The 17,387-nt window shown below is 39.9% G+C and overlaps 2 protein-coding genes across 3 annotated transcripts in view; one reads left to right on the forward strand and one right to left on the reverse strand.

The window, feature by feature from the left end:
• The window catches only part of EEIG2 (EEIG family member 2), a 68,365-nt gene extending 60,085 nt beyond the window's left edge, over nucleotides 1-8,280 (forward strand). Inside the window, exon 11 of one of the 2 annotated variants that reach the window (XM_074318373.1) lies at nucleotides 1,565-4,213. In XM_074318373.1, the coding sequence (XP_074174474.1) occupies nucleotides 1,565-1,631 (67 nt within the window). In that variant the 3' untranslated portion in view covers nucleotides 1,632-4,213. Of the gene's footprint in view, nucleotides 1-1,564; nucleotides 4,214-4,236 lie in introns of those variants that run through there. The other variant, XM_019746515.2, reaches the window with a different exon arrangement.
• A 3,528-nt stretch (nucleotides 8,281-11,808) lies between these two features.
• On the reverse strand, nucleotides 11,809-17,141 carry HENMT1 (HEN methyltransferase 1). Its single transcript, XM_019746496.2, has 7 exons — nucleotides 17,055-17,141; nucleotides 15,565-15,687; nucleotides 14,942-15,054; nucleotides 14,137-14,271; nucleotides 13,699-13,878; nucleotides 12,881-13,058; nucleotides 11,809-12,326 (listed from the first exon to the last, which is right to left on the reverse strand). The coding sequence occupies exons 1-7, from the start codon at nucleotides 17,073-17,075 to the stop codon at nucleotides 11,934-11,936; spliced, it is 1,143 nt and encodes a 380-aa protein (XP_019602055.1). The 5' UTR covers nucleotides 17,076-17,141; the 3' UTR covers nucleotides 11,809-11,933.
• Nucleotides 17,142-17,387: the final 246 nt, after the last annotated feature.

Raw genomic sequence — 17,387 nt, forward strand, 5'->3', positions numbered from 1 at the left:
GGTATGTGGAAGACGAATATTCCTGGTAGTGAGAACAAATAGAAGGAACTTACAGACATAATAATTACATAATTATATAATAAATGTATAATAATTACATATAACACTTATTGAGCATTTATTAGTTATGTGCCAAGCCCCATGTGTATGTTTCATTCAGTTCTTACATTATCTCTTTTAATACTCGTAACATACCATTATTAGTTTTTAAAAAGAAGGAACAAACATACAGAGAGGTTAAGGTAACTTACACAAGGCCTTAAAACTCGTAAGTGGTAGAAACCAAGATTCAGACTCATATTTCTTTGAGTCCAAAGCCCATTCGTTGTATGTAACCGCTGTACCTGCTGGCTCATGAATAACAGAACCGACTTAGAGAACTGCCAGTGAACAGGTTCTTCTAAGGAGAGAAGCTTGTGAAACGGAGTTGAGGGACGTGAAGTTGGCAGATGTCTTGAAGCCAGGTGGTAAAGGGCCGCTGTCGCTATAATGACATGTTTACCCTTAGCCTGTGTACGTTGAGGAGCCGTTGGTCATTCTGTGGCAGGGATGTGACCCATCAGATTGGCGTTTTAGAAAAGTAACTGGCCATAATTTTGAAGGTGGATTGGAGCAGGGAACAGGTAGAAGAGTAATGGTTATGAGAACCGTGGTATGTGTGGTGCAGAGAACATGTGTTTTTGAGTTAAGGAGACTTGGGGTCGCATCCTAGCCAGACCGTGTTTGGTGCAGGTCATTGAACTTCAACTGAACTTACCTCTGCTGAAAAGTGCGATCATATGCCTACCTCATGGGATTGTCTCAAAGCGTAAATGACATGATACATTCAGTAAACCCTAGCTACTGTTAATGTAGGTACAAGAATATTACAAGATACAGCTCCACCCAAAAGGAACCAAAATAGTACATGCTCAAAACATGGCGGTCCTTAGACTGCTCGGGGTCAAGTCGCAGCTCTTCCTCTATGGACTATACTGACGGTATTAACCTCTGTACACCTCATTTTCCTCACCTGGGAAATGGGAGTGATAAGTAAGTTACCTAACTCATAGGGTTTTTGTGAGGATTAAGTTAGATAATTTACGTAAACTATTTAACACAGTGCCTGGCACATAGAAAACTCAATATATGCCAGCTATTTGTGTTGTTATTCAGAGGAAAGAAAGATAATTTCTAGTTGACAGAAGATCTACAACCTAAGACATAAAAGCATTTTTGAAGTTAAGAATACTGGCTCCCAAAACTAATAATAAAATTAAATTAAAAATAAAAAAGGAATTGTGGCTCCCACACCCTCCCCAAATGAATTTTAGAATAATCACCCAATACATGAAAGCCTAAACTGATTATTAGGGGTTGAAGTAGGTGATTAATACTACATGCCACAGAAAGGTGCAGGAATTTCAGAGGACAGGGTGTCATAGCGAAAAGATAATGGGCCATGGAGTCAGACATGGGTTTGATTCCTGGCTCAGCCATAATTACCCACCTTAGCCATGACCTTGGCAAACTCCATCTCTTGCTACCAAAAAAGACCACTGCATCCCTTTTATTGACATTGCAGGTTCCGGAGTGGGCTGCCTGGGTTCAGTCCCCAGCTCGACCACTTGTTAGCTGTGTGTCTTTGGTAAGTTACTTCACTTCCCTCTGCCTCAGGTTCCTCACCTATAAAATAGCGATGATAATAGAACTCCGTTTATAAGAGGCAAATTAAACAGTTTAAATTAAGTGAGGTAAGACATGTAAATGCTTAGAACAAAATCCGTCCTGAAGTAAACACTCAAATACTTTATATACACTAATTAATGGTCCACCTTGCAGAATTATTCTGGAGATTGATCTATTTGAACTGCCCAGCACAATACTTGTATACATAGGCTCTCCATAAATAGTAGATACTCATCAGAGAAGCTAATGTGTTAGCATTAGATCTATTCTGTGAGATAAACTGGTAGCACAGGATGAAACCAGAATCATTTACCTAGGACACAGAAGAGGCACAAAAACCATAGTTGAGAAAAGCAATCCAGGAGAAGGAAGAAAACAGAGCCACAGGGATAGAGACTTGGGGAAGAACATTGTGGGGAGCTGGTTTTAAGTCTGGTGGGCACCGCCTGGCCAGCTCAGGGTTGCTTACGGAGCCCTGCATGTACCTCCTCACTTGCCTTTGGGACATTTAATTTCTGACCAGAAGTCTGCTTTCACTCCCATGTATACTCCTCTATGATTTATCTTTCATCTCTGGCTGCTTTTAAGCTTTTCTCTTTATTACTGTTTTTTAGAAGTTTTCATCAAATTTGGAAATTCTCCTGCCATTATTTCCCCCCACTCCTGATATCCTGACCAACAAATTCTAGCCCCCAGGATCTCTGAGCTATGACCTGTGACTCCCACCCAGAGGGACCACCTCGCTGTTTTGGGTTCTCCCTCCCAGAAGGAAACAGCTTCAGGCCGCACGTTGGGACAGTTGTCTGGCTTTCTTCGTTTGTTTCCCTTCTCTCAGGACCAGTCCCGTGCTGCCTGTTGTCCAGTGTGTGAAAACTCATTTCATATATTCCATCCAGTTTTCCAGTTGCTTAAAGCAGAAGGAGAAGTCTGGTTCCTGTTACTCCATCACTGCCAGAAGCAGGACTATTTTAGGGCATCTGAAAGCCAGTGTGCAGTGGTGCTCACCACGGTTCTTTCAAGTTCTTCTTATCTGTAGCTATGAATAGGTGTTTACTGGTGTTCTGTTGAGGATATTCGTATTTCTTCTAGACTCAATGTAAAAACAGGCGTTTCTGAGCAATCAACTGAGAAGTCCAGCTCAGTCTATGGTGGGCGGGTAACCGCGAGCTTACTTCCATTTTTCAGACTTTCCTCTTAAAATTCCATTAAGAGCAGACATCGGTCATGGTTCTGAGCTTCCTGACCTCTGGCATACTCAGAGGGAAATGTCAGGTAGTAGCCCCTGACATCTCGACAGATGAGATGGGTCCCTGGCGATAACCTTAAGCTATCACGCGCCCTCCCTGCAACAGCACTTCAACTCTCCTAATCACTCAAGAGGGGTAGAGTGATCTTTATCCAAAAGAAAACCAGCTGCTATTACACTGTGTGCTTTTATAAGCTTGTAGAAAACGTTTATCCTCCCAGACCAAGAAGTGCTAGAGGGAACATGTGTGTTCATTCCATTATAACATAAGGCCGAGGTTCTAGGTGTGTCTATAATAACCAAATAAGTATTGATGAAGCCATTGCTTAATTTAAATCTCTCTAAATACTTTATTCACAAAGCTTGCGAATTTTAAGTCTTTTAGTGCTCTCCGTATTTCATTAATAGAGGTTAGTTAGTACCTAGCATATTAGAGCAAAGGCTAAGCTGCCGTAACAAAGAGACCCCAAAATACAGTGGCCAGGCTGATGGGACAGCTTACCCCGGAGGTGATTCACTACCCTCCATTTTGTCCTTCACCATCCTCCTTACCTGTGTTGTCATAATTGGATTGCTACCATTCCAAGGCAAGCAATTTCCCTTTGAGCAGGTGAGGCAGAAATTGATATTTCTCCATTCACGTTCCCTGGGGGGAAACAGTCACATGACCACACCAGTTTACAAAGGAGTTTAGGAAATGTGGTCTCTAGCCAAGGAGCCTGTACCTAGCTAAAACTATGAAGAAGGGGAGAGTAGATTTGGGGGTACAACCAGCAGTCTCCAAACCAAGCTAGTGAAGAAATAAACCCCTCTTCAAGATCATTTTCCCTTTAAATCTACATATATAAAATTTGCAGTACTGACCCTGTATAAAGATATTTGCATATTTGACTCAAAGAATTCTTGCACTTCCTAGGAAAGTACATTAAGACACCACTCTACTAAAGCAGCTGAAAAGTGTCATCCATTAATTCTGTGCAAGACCTGAACTGTCAAAGTCAATTTATATTCTTGGATAAGACTGGTTTTAAGATTTATATATTAAACATGTTTGCCACAGTGTGTTGTTGGGTAAGAATTTGGAAACATTATTAGATTATTGTGGGAAAATAAGTATGGGAGGATCAGGAACTAGACTAATCCAATGTATTATAAACATTTAATATTTCAAATATTTTCTATCTGTGATATCTTTAAACCCTGTGGAAATCAAATCTAGCAGAAAATGCCGAATGCACTTTCTCTTTGGAGCCAAGGTTAACTATAACAGTTTCAAACACAATGGCTTAAATTTTGAAGTTATTTTTTTCCCACTGTTTTAGGGTGGTGTCTGGAGCTTATGAACAAGTTGTGATCAAACGCTAGAAGTCAAGCTGGTGAACTGAAGCTTCCCTGTGGTTTGAAATGTGGGCAATTGAGCTATGAAGGCACTTTATTCAAGCACTTAGGAGAAAATGAACCTCTTTAAAAAAGGAAGCATGTTTGTCTGTCACGAGGAAAGCCAACACTGGTGTCTTCTCTGAAAGTGCCCACCGCTACCCTTTCCCACGCACCAAGAGGGGCCATCAGAATGGCAGCACCAAGGCAGCATGCCATGTGTGTTTTGAGGTACACGGCTTCTGTACACTGCACATGATAATGAAAAGACGACTTTTTCTTTGAAAACATCCTGGTGGGGAAAGCAGACCTATACATCTGAGCTGAGTTCTAGTACTAAAATGTAAAACCTGCAATAGAGGTGCTCAACAGATTTGGGCTGTAAGTAATTTTATGTTCAAGAGACAATAAGTGAAGATCATTTAAACACTATAAATTCTGTCAAGATAGTTATAATTCCTGGGAAGGAAATCTTCCATATTATACTACCTACAGTATTGTACTAAGTTTATTAATTCTTTTTCATCCTTGATATAAAAATGTGGGTGTTCATACTTTGGGAAAAAGTTATACTACAATTTAAACATGTAAAATGCTTAATAATTCTAAACATATCAGTCATAACTCGAATAAGTGTTTTTAAGTCTGAGATCCATGAATGACTATAATACCATTATAATGCAGTATGTATTGTCACTTGTTAATAATAGGTAAGCTGTAGAACGCCCACTAGCCCTAGAGAAGAAATTCAAGAGAAGTTGATATTCACTGTTAGGCTTCCATGAGGCACCCTAACAGAAAAGCTGTTTTAACTAAGTGAATAGTATCTGCTGGTTTCAGGAGTCAAAATTTAGAACAACAGGAGGGAAATAGTGATATGATGAGAAACACAGCAGCTTTTTCTCTGTAAGTTCAGACTTATCTGAAATTGAAAAGTATTCCCAGGAGGTAGTGGATAAACGACGGGACAGCTAACATTATTAACATGGACCTTGGTCTTCTATTGTTTTCTTCTTACTAGATCAGAAATTAGTTGTTTTAAGGCAACAGTAGAACATAATATACATCATACAGAGCTTTTAAAATAAGAATATCTGGTCCAGATCTAGTTTAATAGCACAGCAGATAAACCTTAAGAGTTTTTCTGGTCGTATGTGACAGTTCCTGTGTTGGAAAGATCTCCGTTTTCTTGGAATTAGTCACTGAAGAAAAATGTAGATTCCGTAGAACTAGAAATTCCCAGTCTTTACTCTTACCGTGTCCAAGTAACATAACATGTTAGAATTACTTTAGTCTGGGTATTTTCATGTTGGCAAAAGTAAGGGGAAAAATATATTATTTTTAAGAAACCATTAATATCCAAATTAAGGTTTGGGAAAATTTGAATAATTCATGTTAGGGCTTTTTTCTTTTCTTTCTTTTCTTTTTTTTTTTTTAAATATTTCAAGGATTGAGTATTCCAAATGAATCCAACACTACTTTTACAGATAGATTCTGAGATTTATAAAGAGATGACACCCCAGTTTAGAATATTTTGAATATCAAGAGATAGGGTTTTCTGAATCATTAAACTTTCTTATTTTTTAAGATTTTGTTTTTAAGAAAAAAAAATTGACCTGAACATTTTAGTCTAACCAAGGAAAATGTTATCTTAAGTGATAAAGACTTGCTGTCTGTGAATAAACAAGTGAACTGATCTGTTCATTATATATTATAGAAAAAAAATCAAAGAAAGTTTTTAATAGAGATATGAAGATATTGTTTAGAGAGAGATTTATTGTCACAGGTTTTAAAAACATATTTTTCTATTTTCAAAATATTATTTCTAGGATCTATTTTTTATTGGCGCTTCTGCAAATGATTTTGCAGTTTTGAAATGATAATAAAAATTATATTGTAAGCAAGGTTCAGTGAGGACGTTCTTCAGATACTAAAAGGTGCTGTAATTAGGGCACTAGCCCTGTTAACTCTAGCCCTGTTAATTGCCCTTGGGCAATACCTTCATACCAGTGTATTTAAAAGCGATATAAAATTATTTTTTAAAAACAAAATGTGGATTTTCAAAAGCATAAAAATCATGCCTTTATAATTTTAGCAACCACCAGATACATCTTGATTTCTATATGAGTAAAGATAACAGACATTAATTAGGAAGAAGTGAGATGGCAGTGTCCTCTGTAGTCAGTGGTCTAGATTCATTTTATTTTATTTTATGTTCCATCAGCATACTTTGCAATCATATCTCATTACAGTCCTTGAAAATATCTGTTAAAGGTTGCCTAAGTGTCTGCCTTACTTCCAAGTTTTTCTTTTCTGAGAGCATGCACTGTTAATATCTTAGCCATGTAGCAATTGAAAACAAATCTTACTAAATATCAAGTCCACTTTTGGTTTTGTTTTGAGTTTAGAAAATGTAATTTGAAAAAGTAGATCTTAATACATTGACTTTTAAATATTAAAATCAAATTTCAAATTGCCCGGTCTTGGAGAATTTGCAGATGTGTAACATTTTCTAATCCTATGCTAGAGAAAAGGTCAATGGTATTTGAAAGCTACATGCCTGTGGTAAAATAAGAAAGTCTTTTTGGGGAGAAATACAGAGGCAAGTCAGGAGCCCACTTCCTGTGACTTGTGCTGGTGACTGAGACCAGAGAGGATGTGATGGGTAACTAAGGGCAAAGGAGGCCCTGGGCCATCAGTTTCCACTTTGATTCTTGATTCCCGTTTGTGGTGGTGTTGAAGGCTTCTATACACAGACAACTAATGTGGATTAGTATTTATAATCTGACAAAGTCTTGACCAAGAATCTTAAAGTCCACCATCCCATTCCAGCAAAATACTATCCAAGTATGTAATGATAGCCAACAAGATTCTTCTGTATATGCTTTTTGTGGGTTTTTTTTTTTTTTTTTTGGGGGGGTGCTTAAGAACTGTGAGCCACTTAGCCCATTTGTTGCTAGAAGGAAAAAAAAATCTAGCCTCCGGGCAAAATATATTCAAATAGCAATGAGTTTTAATAAATTAAAACACCCCGAAGTAATTTTAGACTTTGAGATTTCCATGCTAACTAGACCACTTTGCAAGCTGAAGGTGACCATATTTTTAAATACTTTACTGAAGTGTTAAGTCAGTACATGTAATAACGCTCTGAAAAGACTGGGCTCATGTGATGGGGTTGTCTTTTATTTTAACAGGCCTTTAACTGAGGCAGTTCAGAAATTACACTTGGTCAGTTTTCCTAGATAGTACATCATGTGAATACAATCAGGTACTGTAGTTGAACTTGTGTTACGCCACTATTTATATCTCAGCTTAGGTACTATGCATAATTTTAATAGTTGAGATGTTAAAGAATATGAAGTCTAAAAATATAAAGAATGATATATGCCTATATGAACCCTGTTTTAAGACTGCTCTGGAAATAAAGGCCTTATTATTCCTTTTTGTGACTTTTCATAAAAAAAATACATACACAGCATATTTTAAATGGTCGTGTAGGTGGTCTCTATATGGTAGGTGTAGGTGGTATCCTATATGACAAAGCTGGCAACATTTTTAATTTACATGAACAATAAATATACTCTGCATTTACAAATGTTTGTTATGTATATAAGAAAATTCTCATTGACCAAGTCTCACGGAGAGGAAGACATTTAGGGTATATTCAGTTCGGTTTTTTTGGAAATACATCCTTATCTTTGCAGTCACCTTTCTCTTATGCATTTATTTGATCCTGTGGAAATTCATATATTTGTGGGTAATCATGTAAATGTTTATGAAAAAGATTTTATTGAAGTGACTCCATTAGTATTCTGTTCTAATACTTGGAGAATGATCTTCATATTTATATTTGTTTTAACTGCACAACTATAAATCCGGGAAAATGTGGTGTGTTTTTTTTTACAAAACTGATTTTTATTGTAAAGTATTTGTAATAATGTAAGGGTGTATCTTATACATGTTCAATAAAAATCATATCTTAAAGTTTAGAATGTTGTTCATACTTTAAATTTTCACTTAAGATTGTTACTGGCCAACATAAGAAAAGTAAAAAGACCAGTATTTCCCTAAGGGTTTCCCTTTATTAACAGGTTGTACTGTGTTTCCCCGCAAATAAGACCTAGCTGAACAATCAGCTCTAATGCGTCTTTTGGAGCAAAAATTAGTGTAAGACCGGGTCTTATATTAATTTTTGCTCCATTAAGAGCTGATAATCTGGCTAGGTCTTATTTTGGGGTAAACATGGTAGCACAGTCTTGAATGCCTCCAGTAAAAGACATTTCTTTGAACCCTGAGGCAGCCCCTGCAGTGGCATGGGCGCGGACCTTGGAATAAGACAGACCTGAGTCTGAATTCAAACTCCCCTATGACCCTGTTTTCTAATCTAGGATGGAGATACTTTTTTTCGGGGGGTGGGGGAGGAATGGATTGTAAGATGTTAAGAATATGCCACTTAACATCTTAAGTAGTAGGCACTTAAGTGTTTTATCAAGCTAAAATTTGCCTTTGTGGAGATGTCTACACACATCTTAATTCTAGTATTAGACACACAGATGGTCAATGAATGTGCCTCTGTTAGAGGTTAAGGTCACCACTTAAATGATGTCCAATGATACTACTCTGTAAACTTCTTCCCTTTGACAAGAATGTCCTCCCAAAGGAAAAACAGTGCCAACACATTCCCTCTGCTGACATTCAAATTACAATGGCAATTCAAAGTTAATTAAAAAAACTATGGTTCAGTATGAGTCTGAACCCAGATCTTTCTCTGCAGATTGTCCTGGCTTCCCTTGACAGTGCAGATGATAAAAGGTTATTTGAGTTAAGGAGAAATTATCCTACTTGCTGGCAGAAGTGGGGTAGGGTTTGAGCTCTCTAGGGGATACCCTCAAAGTTCCTATCCAGTATATAGGATCTAGGGGATCACCCAGGATAACTGTGACAGACCACAGAATGTGGCAGGCCCCTCTGACCTGCCCCCTCACACCTCCCGGCCCTCATTTCAGGTATGGGGTTCCCAGGCCCAGCCTTCTTGTCAGGACAACGCCTAGTGTTTTTCTCTCCCACCCTCCCCTCTTCTACCTTATTTTACCTCTTCCTTTGTGTATATCATATACCCGGTAGCAGCACATATAAGAAAATCTTTACATGTGCATGGTAGCCTTTGGTGGAGTTAGTCTATCCCACGTGACATAAAATGTAACAAACATTTACGAAACAGAAAATAAATTTAAATGTTCCAAGTCAGTGCTCTTTATTCCAGATGGACTCATGAGGAAATTGAAGAGACCTTCCTGTATGAATTAGTTCAGACCCCAATGCTATGCAGTTATAACAGCTGTCGAGATGTCTCCTCAGCCATTTCTCTGAAGAAACTGACTTTACCACTAGATCTTTAAACCATCTAAGCAGTGATTTCCCTGTGTTGCAAAAAGCTTCAAAGCTCTATAGAAAACTAGTATGACTAAGATTTTTTTTTTCATCTTGTATCAGGCAATGCTCAAGCAAAAGATTGCATTTTAGTGGAAAGTGTGCCACCTTCTGGTGTTGAACTTCAGTGATTCAGTTCAAATACACCTCCCATGGGATCCTCTCTGCCCTTTCCCCTATGTATATGGAATTAAGACCAAAGGGAAAACGCGTTTTGTATTTCTTCAGTACTAATTTTAAATAATTCATGAAAGAAGAGAAGGAAAGGGGCTGGGAGGAGAAACGGGCAAGGATGTAAGATGGGTGCTGCTGTGTGGAAGAGTTTCAGGAGTCTCAGAAACACTCGGGCCAGCTTCACATCTGATTGTGTGGAAAATAAACTTGAAGACCGACTGCTATGAGAACCTACACTAGGAATTCACAGAAATCTTTAAATGGGTTTTGGAGATGCCCGGACCATGAAGTAGGAATTGGAAGCAAATCTTAGCTCTCGAGGGCCAGGGAGGTTCCAAAACAAATTTCACACCTATCCTGGGGGGTGGCCCGTGGTGGTGGTGCTGGTGGTGGTGATAACTTTCCAAGAAAAATCTGCAGATAACTGCGTCCTACATTATTGCCGTACAGTGCAGTTTAATTCCTTAAAGCAAAGTTTCTGTTCTTGATGCAGCTGTATTTACAAAACAATGTAGCCCATTCAGGCGGTTTTCCTAGAAAAAAGAAACATCTGCCCCCCAAAAAGGCCACTAGTTCTTGTAAAACTGTTGTGGTTAATTGGGAAGAAGCGTAACTTTGATGGTTGTCTAACTGGTATCAAAATGGACATTTTATCCACTGGAATTCTATGCGAAATGGCAGGCAGGCAGGGCTGCTCACTTCACAATACGGAATTCAAGATGCTTGGAGGGTACACCTTTCCTTTAAATTCTGTATAGTTCTGAATTCTTTTACAGCATTACTTTTGTAAATTAAATTTAGATTAATTTTATAGACTATATCATCTTGGTTCTAACACAGATAAATAAGGAAGTCATGGGGTAAAAATTGCAGAGGCCTAGGAAGGTAAGGACAGACAATGCTAACCTCCCCCCCGCCCCGCCCCACCTCCGCACCCCCCACCCAGCCTTCTGTCCTTAAGTGTATAAATCTCTAGGTCATAGGCATTCAGGAGGGAAAAAGTCTAAGTACAAAGGCAGGAGTGGGGGACAGCATCTGATGGAGCAGTCCATGAAATTTAAGGAGAGAACAGCTGGTCACCATGTGATTGTTTTCTTCCAGAATCCCTTCTGTCCCCTCCCACTTCACCAAATCCACTTTCCATCTACTTAATGGCCAGCTGCCACAATGTCCTTTCTCTCGTTCCTTGGCAGAAGAGCAACGAGTGGGCACAGAGACCCCCGGCATAAAAAATGACACCTCCCAGCTTCCCTCATTGTAAGGTGTTAAGAGACAATCTGGTCAAGTAGTTAAGGGGCAAACCTTACCAGACAGCCAACACCTGTTCCTTTCCTTCCTTTTTTCCTTTCTGCTGGATTGGAACGTGCAAGTGGTAGCTAACGTCAAACGTCCTTCTTTGTCCCTGAGGTACATACCAAGTATAGAACAGCCCCAACACCGAAGATGCAGAACTGTCATGCCTGGGCAGCTTACCTCTGCACTTCCATTCCTCACTGACAGGCACCTGAAAGAAATGTCTCTCACTTAGACCCCTTTCCCCTCATGACATGAAGCTGTACTTCTCTCCCTACCACCACAATCAGTTCCAACCAGTATAAGCTGCCAGAGAAGAGGGTGCTCAAATACCATGGACAGTTTTTGTATCATGAGACTTCTATTTTCTTCAATCACCTGCATTCCTGTTTTATATGTTTTAGGCTAAGATTTAAAGGTTAAAATTTAGTCCAAAAGAGGCAGAGAATCCTAGAGATTTTAAAGCTACCCTTACCCCCTTTACTCAGGGAAAAGGCAAAAAGCACTCCATTTGATACTTCAATTTTCTTTAAAAATTTTTATTGTCACTCAACATGGCTCCAACACAACATAACAAACAAGCATACTATAAACCAACTCTCTACACCCCCCCCCAAAATAAAGCATATTTAAAAAAACAAGGTCACATAATTTCAAAATGAAGTTACCTGAATTATGACTACACACATTTACATTCTAAGTGAGCCCAACTACTGCTAAGACCCTGCCCTTCGGGAAGGATGGCTCACTCGTCATGCAGGTCTACCTTCACTGCGGAACCGTCGCGGTTCAGTTTCATTGTGTCAGCAATGAGTGCTCTCATCATATCGACGTTATCGCATAAGCGGTTCACCTTGGGATATGCAAAGAGTCTTTCCAGGGGTACGTAAAACTTATTTCCAAAACTGAAAGGTTTGGGAGACTTCTCTATGTTGGTTTTTTCAAGTTCTGTGAAGACTGGTCCAGAAAATGTGATGAGCCCACTGTCACTTAGCCGCTCCGATGCGTCATCCTGTAGTATTTTCAGACTTATGACATATCCACGTCTCAAGCATTGGACTTGTCGGGACACCTCATTTACCAATGCGTATTTGCGGACTTCTTTTTGCTGCAAACTCGGGTATGAGATTGAATAAACCTAAAGGGGAAAAAATTAACATTTGGAATAGCGGGAAAATTTCAAAACCATTAGCAACTTTACCACAATAAGAATTAACTACGTACAAATGTCAGACCCTACTAATCCATAAATGCCGCAATTATGGGAGTCAAACTACTGACACATAGGGTAAAAAAGAAAAGTGTTGCTAAAAGGGAAATGTGTCAATTCTTCACTAAATACACCTCTTGAAACCAAAAGAATCTGAGAAGCTTGGAGGCTCAGTTCCAAGTCATTTCTTCAGCCCAGCCGTGAAACTGCTGGGTGTTTTCCTCTTTCCTGCCGATCCTAACGCATTTCAAAAGTGGAGTTTGGGGCGCAAACGGCTTAGTAGTCTAAGACTCCAGCAGATCATTTGCCTTGTTTTAAGACCTGGCAAAAGGCCAGGTTATGGGGCATGAAGGATTCTTCTAAGGTCAACCTCAAAACAAGGTCATTTATACTTTTCTCTACAATGGGGACTCATAAAAACAGTTCACCATCCTAGTAAATGTACCTCTTGTCCTAATAGCAACCTCACAAAGAATACTCACCATTGTATAAACGTATTCATCATGCTGCCCTGCAATGCATGATTCAGTTGCCTTTGCTCCAATTTTCCGGAAGACCCCTATCTGGGTACAGTACCCAACATTCCCAGCTCCTACTGGTGGTTCTCCCACGCCAGTGAACTCCACAGAGTAATTGTAGAGATTTGCCACATCTGAAGCCCTGAAATCAAATCAAGGAGAGCAAGTTTTTCCAAACACTGTTGTGAAAAGACAACTTCCAGTGCAATAGAACATGAAAAATGCCACTAAAATTCATGATGCTGCTGCAACCACATAACGCTTCATCATGGGGTTTGCTTACTTCTCTGAGGGGCATTAAGGCAATGACCGAGTTTAATTAATCACAAGAATATGGACCAGAAAAGGGAAGTTGCAGAGCAGAGTGTAGGGGTGGACGGACAGGGACACAAGGGCTACAATCCCAACTCTTACTTGGGTTTGGAATTATGCCAGGAACATGCCAAGCCCTGGGGAGATGCCCCTGGAACGGGCAGGGCAGGAGGCTCACCCCCGCAGCCCCACGCAGTTCCCCCCGTTTCGTTTCCTGATCTCCACACCAACACTCGTGACACCTTCACATGAAAAGGTTTGCCTGCATGAGACCTAAGAGAGCAAACTTCCCCATTTATTTTGCCCAGATATGGTGGTTCCTTCATGATCTTATTACATGCTGAGTGGCACTTTGGAAATCAATTTTATTGGAATAATTTCAGTAATGTATAAAGATTTACTTCACAGGATTTTTAAACTTCAGTGGGGTCCCCAAAAAAACCCAAACACAAAAACACTTCTGAACTCACCAGGTCTGAAACTGCTTTCTGTTCCACTCAAACTTGTGATCGGAATCTCGTAAGGTCACTGCTGGAAACAGGGGATTGAATTCCGAGTTTGGTGTGCTAATGACAACCATGGCTGGGGACAAGTACCCAAATACGACTTGAGGAAAATTGGCCAGATCTCTCGGCTCCAGATGTTCTACTCTAAAATGGTTAGTGGGAGAGAGAATAAAATCTAGCTTCATTTGCAAATATTTTCCTAATTGATTTATCAAAACAATTTCTATCTGTACATTGATTTACCCCTTCTTTGAATGTATAAGTGAGCAAAAATAGTCTCATCCTTCCCTTCGCCCATAGTAATAAGCCAGTGCCACTGACAGGCAATTGAAAAATAAGATTATATTTAGGATGCTGAGTTTACTGAGTCTAACATACAGTAGGAATCAGTTTAATACTTACAATTCAATACATGTTATTAAGTCAAATCCAAGCAAACGAGAGTCTCTCTCCACAGCAGAACCATGATACAAGATAATAGACAAATTCAGTTCCCGGGGACTTAGATACTCCCCAAAGAACGGAGACAATCCACACCTACAAAAGCATTATTGTAGAACTAAGGATATTTGAACACAATAATTCTGTTTAGAATTATCTCACCAACTACAGGACTCTGACCCCCCCTGATAATTATCTTCTACCAACACTGGTTTGTCTGACATGGCATGATTTATGAAGCACCAGGCCAGAGAGTTACTTCCTTTCATGGGAAACTGGCCAGTAAGATTTTGAGTATTTGCTATTGCTTTCATTTTATGATTTTTGACCTCCCACCTCACTTTGTATCAATGATTTTTCAACTTTTTGTTAGTTAGAAGAAAAAATTCTTGAAACAATCAATACATACAGAAGAGATTAGAGAACTGCTCTGCTTCAAATTGGAGGAGGCAGCCTGGAACTCTGTTGTAAGTTACCATGGTGTCCAGCAATTAATTAAATTCTTGCCATTTGAAATTCAATTTGCAATGCTTTGACTACTATCATGACTTAATTGAGGCTACTTTCTACACTGGTAGGAACATAAAGGAATAATTCAATGTATACAGCTAATTATTATGGCACAGCCATTCTGTGAGCCTGAGGCTCTCAAGTGTGTGTAACATATAACGTATTTTATACATTGTATAAAATTGACACTTCCTCTATTTTAGTAGTGCCCCTAGTTTTAGAGTAACGCACAGTTCTTTCAGAAAGTAGGTATTACCTTTGCGATCCTATTTTATCTTTATTGATATCTACTCCGACAAGCAGTTCGATGCAACTGTGGCATTTAAGTGTCTGTATTAGCAAAGCGTTGCCACAGCCCAAGTCTGCAACCTGTAGATGAGACGGAATGTATTTCAAAGACGTTTATAAATAGAAGTTAAATGTGATCAAAGACTTTCTGCAGGAGTGGGTATCCAAAAACCATAAAGCCATTTGGAAGGATATTTCTGGCAGAAAAGTACAGAAAAGGAAATTAATCTGAGACATTTATAAGCCTGGGAGAAGCCTGTTAATGTCTCATGTTAACCAAACTTTGATCAAGCTTCTCACCTTTCCCCAAGCCCGTAAACGTTGGACTGCCCTCAGCCTTTATTCAGGGTAACACACTCAACTCTCCAATAACACCACCCCTTTACCCCACTTCGCTCACCTACTTCTTTCAAGCTTACTTTGCTCCTCTCTAAAAAACCCTTTTTGCCCCAACTATTGAGACAAGTGTGGATCTTGGTCAGTGTTCTCCCTACTGCAATAATTCCTTTCCCTCCTTGCAATAATCTTTTTGAAGACTCTGCTTACCTGACATTTTATAAGACAGTCTTATGTTTGGAAAGAAATACCTACCTTCTTGGGTTTATGTTGATCCACCAGATTTTTTACGAAGTTGTAACGCTGTCTGTATAACGGAGGGCTAAACTGAATTATCCTCTTGACGGGAGCTTGAAAACCACCAACCGAACTACTGCACTGAAAGTTTACAAATAAGGTGTTCTAAATCATGCAAGACTTCCAAGATTCAGAAAAAGCTGCTTTATTTCCCCCAATCACTTTGCAGAACATACTAGCCCTTCAACCACCTGTCCTAAAATTAGGTGACAATGCATTTCCTCCACAGGTCATCTAAGCTTCCTCTCAAGAATCTGGCTTGGGGCGGCCGGATGGCTCAGTTGGTTAGAGCATGAGCTCTCAGCAGGCTTGCCGGTTCTATTCCCACATGGGCCAGTGAGCTGCGCCCTCCACAACTAGATTGAAGACAAGCGGCTGCTGAGCTGCTGGAGGGGCAGCCAGATGGCTCAGCTGGCTAGAGGGTGAGCTCTTAACAAGGTTGCTGGTTCAATTCACGCATGGGATGGTGGGCTGTGCCCCCTGCAACTAAAGACTGAAAACGGCGACTGGACATGGAGCTGAGCTGTGCCCTCCACAACTAGACTGAAGGACGACGACTTGACTCGGAGCTGATGGGCCCTGAAGAAACACACTGTTCCCCAACATTCACCAATAAAATAAAAGAAAAGAAGAATCTGGCTTTATTCTTTCTATAGCTCAGAGTCAGTTGAAGGGGAAATTACTTATGAATGCATTTAACAATTACAAGCCTCTGAGCCAAGGCATCTTTACTGAATTGCCAAAGCCAGGGATCCAGGTGGGCAGGAAGCTGATAAAGTCTCTCCGTAACCAAACTGAAGTCAGGCTCCTTTGCGTCCTATTCTAACTAGGTCTCCACCTGGACCCCATTATGTCTTTGGCCTGCTGCGACCAGTTTTAGCAAAATTCCTGCTAAGTCAGTACAGAAAGAAGCCCCTACCCTCGATCAAACTATCTGATCAACTTCCTCATCCCCACCCTTGATAGCTGATCACCTTGGCCTGCCTGCCTTCTTCGGCAAATACTCTTTGTCAAATCCCTTTAGCAAGAATCCCCACACCCTTGATGTTCTCTTTTCCATCCACTGACCCCCTCACTCTGCTCATAGCCTGTAAATCCCTAGTGTTTGTTGTATATAGAGTTGAGCCCAATCTCACCTATTGCAATGCTCTTATTGCAATAGTCATAATGGTTACCAGAATTTTTCTTGAACATGACCCCGTTAGAAAAAAGGAATTGACAAATCCCTAACAGCCGCTATTACTGCTCCTAAATACCAGTATTATACAGTCCAAAATGCACTTAATACTTATCGTGCTGTCCAAGAGAAAATATAAGCCAAATATGCAACTTTCTTGTAGCCTACTTTTAAAAATGTTTTTGTAATATCTTAGTAACCCAATAGATCTAAAAATTGCCAGAATAACTCTTGAGAGTCATACAAGCAGGTTAGGAAGGGCAGCAATTACCTCTTTATTGTTCTGTTCCATTTTGTTTCTACGTTTCGTTGAAACAAAAACGCAGATGTATCCTTCAAGCTCTAGGAATCGGCAATGACTCGGCTGTAAATACAAATATCAGTTATAAAAAGCCTATCGGGGAGGCTGGTTAGTTCAGTTGGATAGAGCGGGGTGTTAATAATATGAAGGGTGCCGGTTCATTCCCCCCATGGACCACTGAGCTCCGCCCTCCTTTAAGGCCTGTAGAAAATGGCTGCCTGCATCAGCAGCGAAGGGAGAGAACGGCCTTTCTCCCTTCACTTCCCATGTAATCCACAGAATTTATTCAGTACGTATTGTTTC

The sequence above is a fragment of the Rhinolophus sinicus genome, linkage group LG14 (assembly GCF_036562045.2).
Source record: "Rhinolophus sinicus isolate RSC01 linkage group LG14, ASM3656204v1, whole genome shotgun sequence".
Taxonomy (NCBI): domain Eukaryota; kingdom Metazoa; phylum Chordata; class Mammalia; order Chiroptera; family Rhinolophidae; genus Rhinolophus; species Rhinolophus sinicus.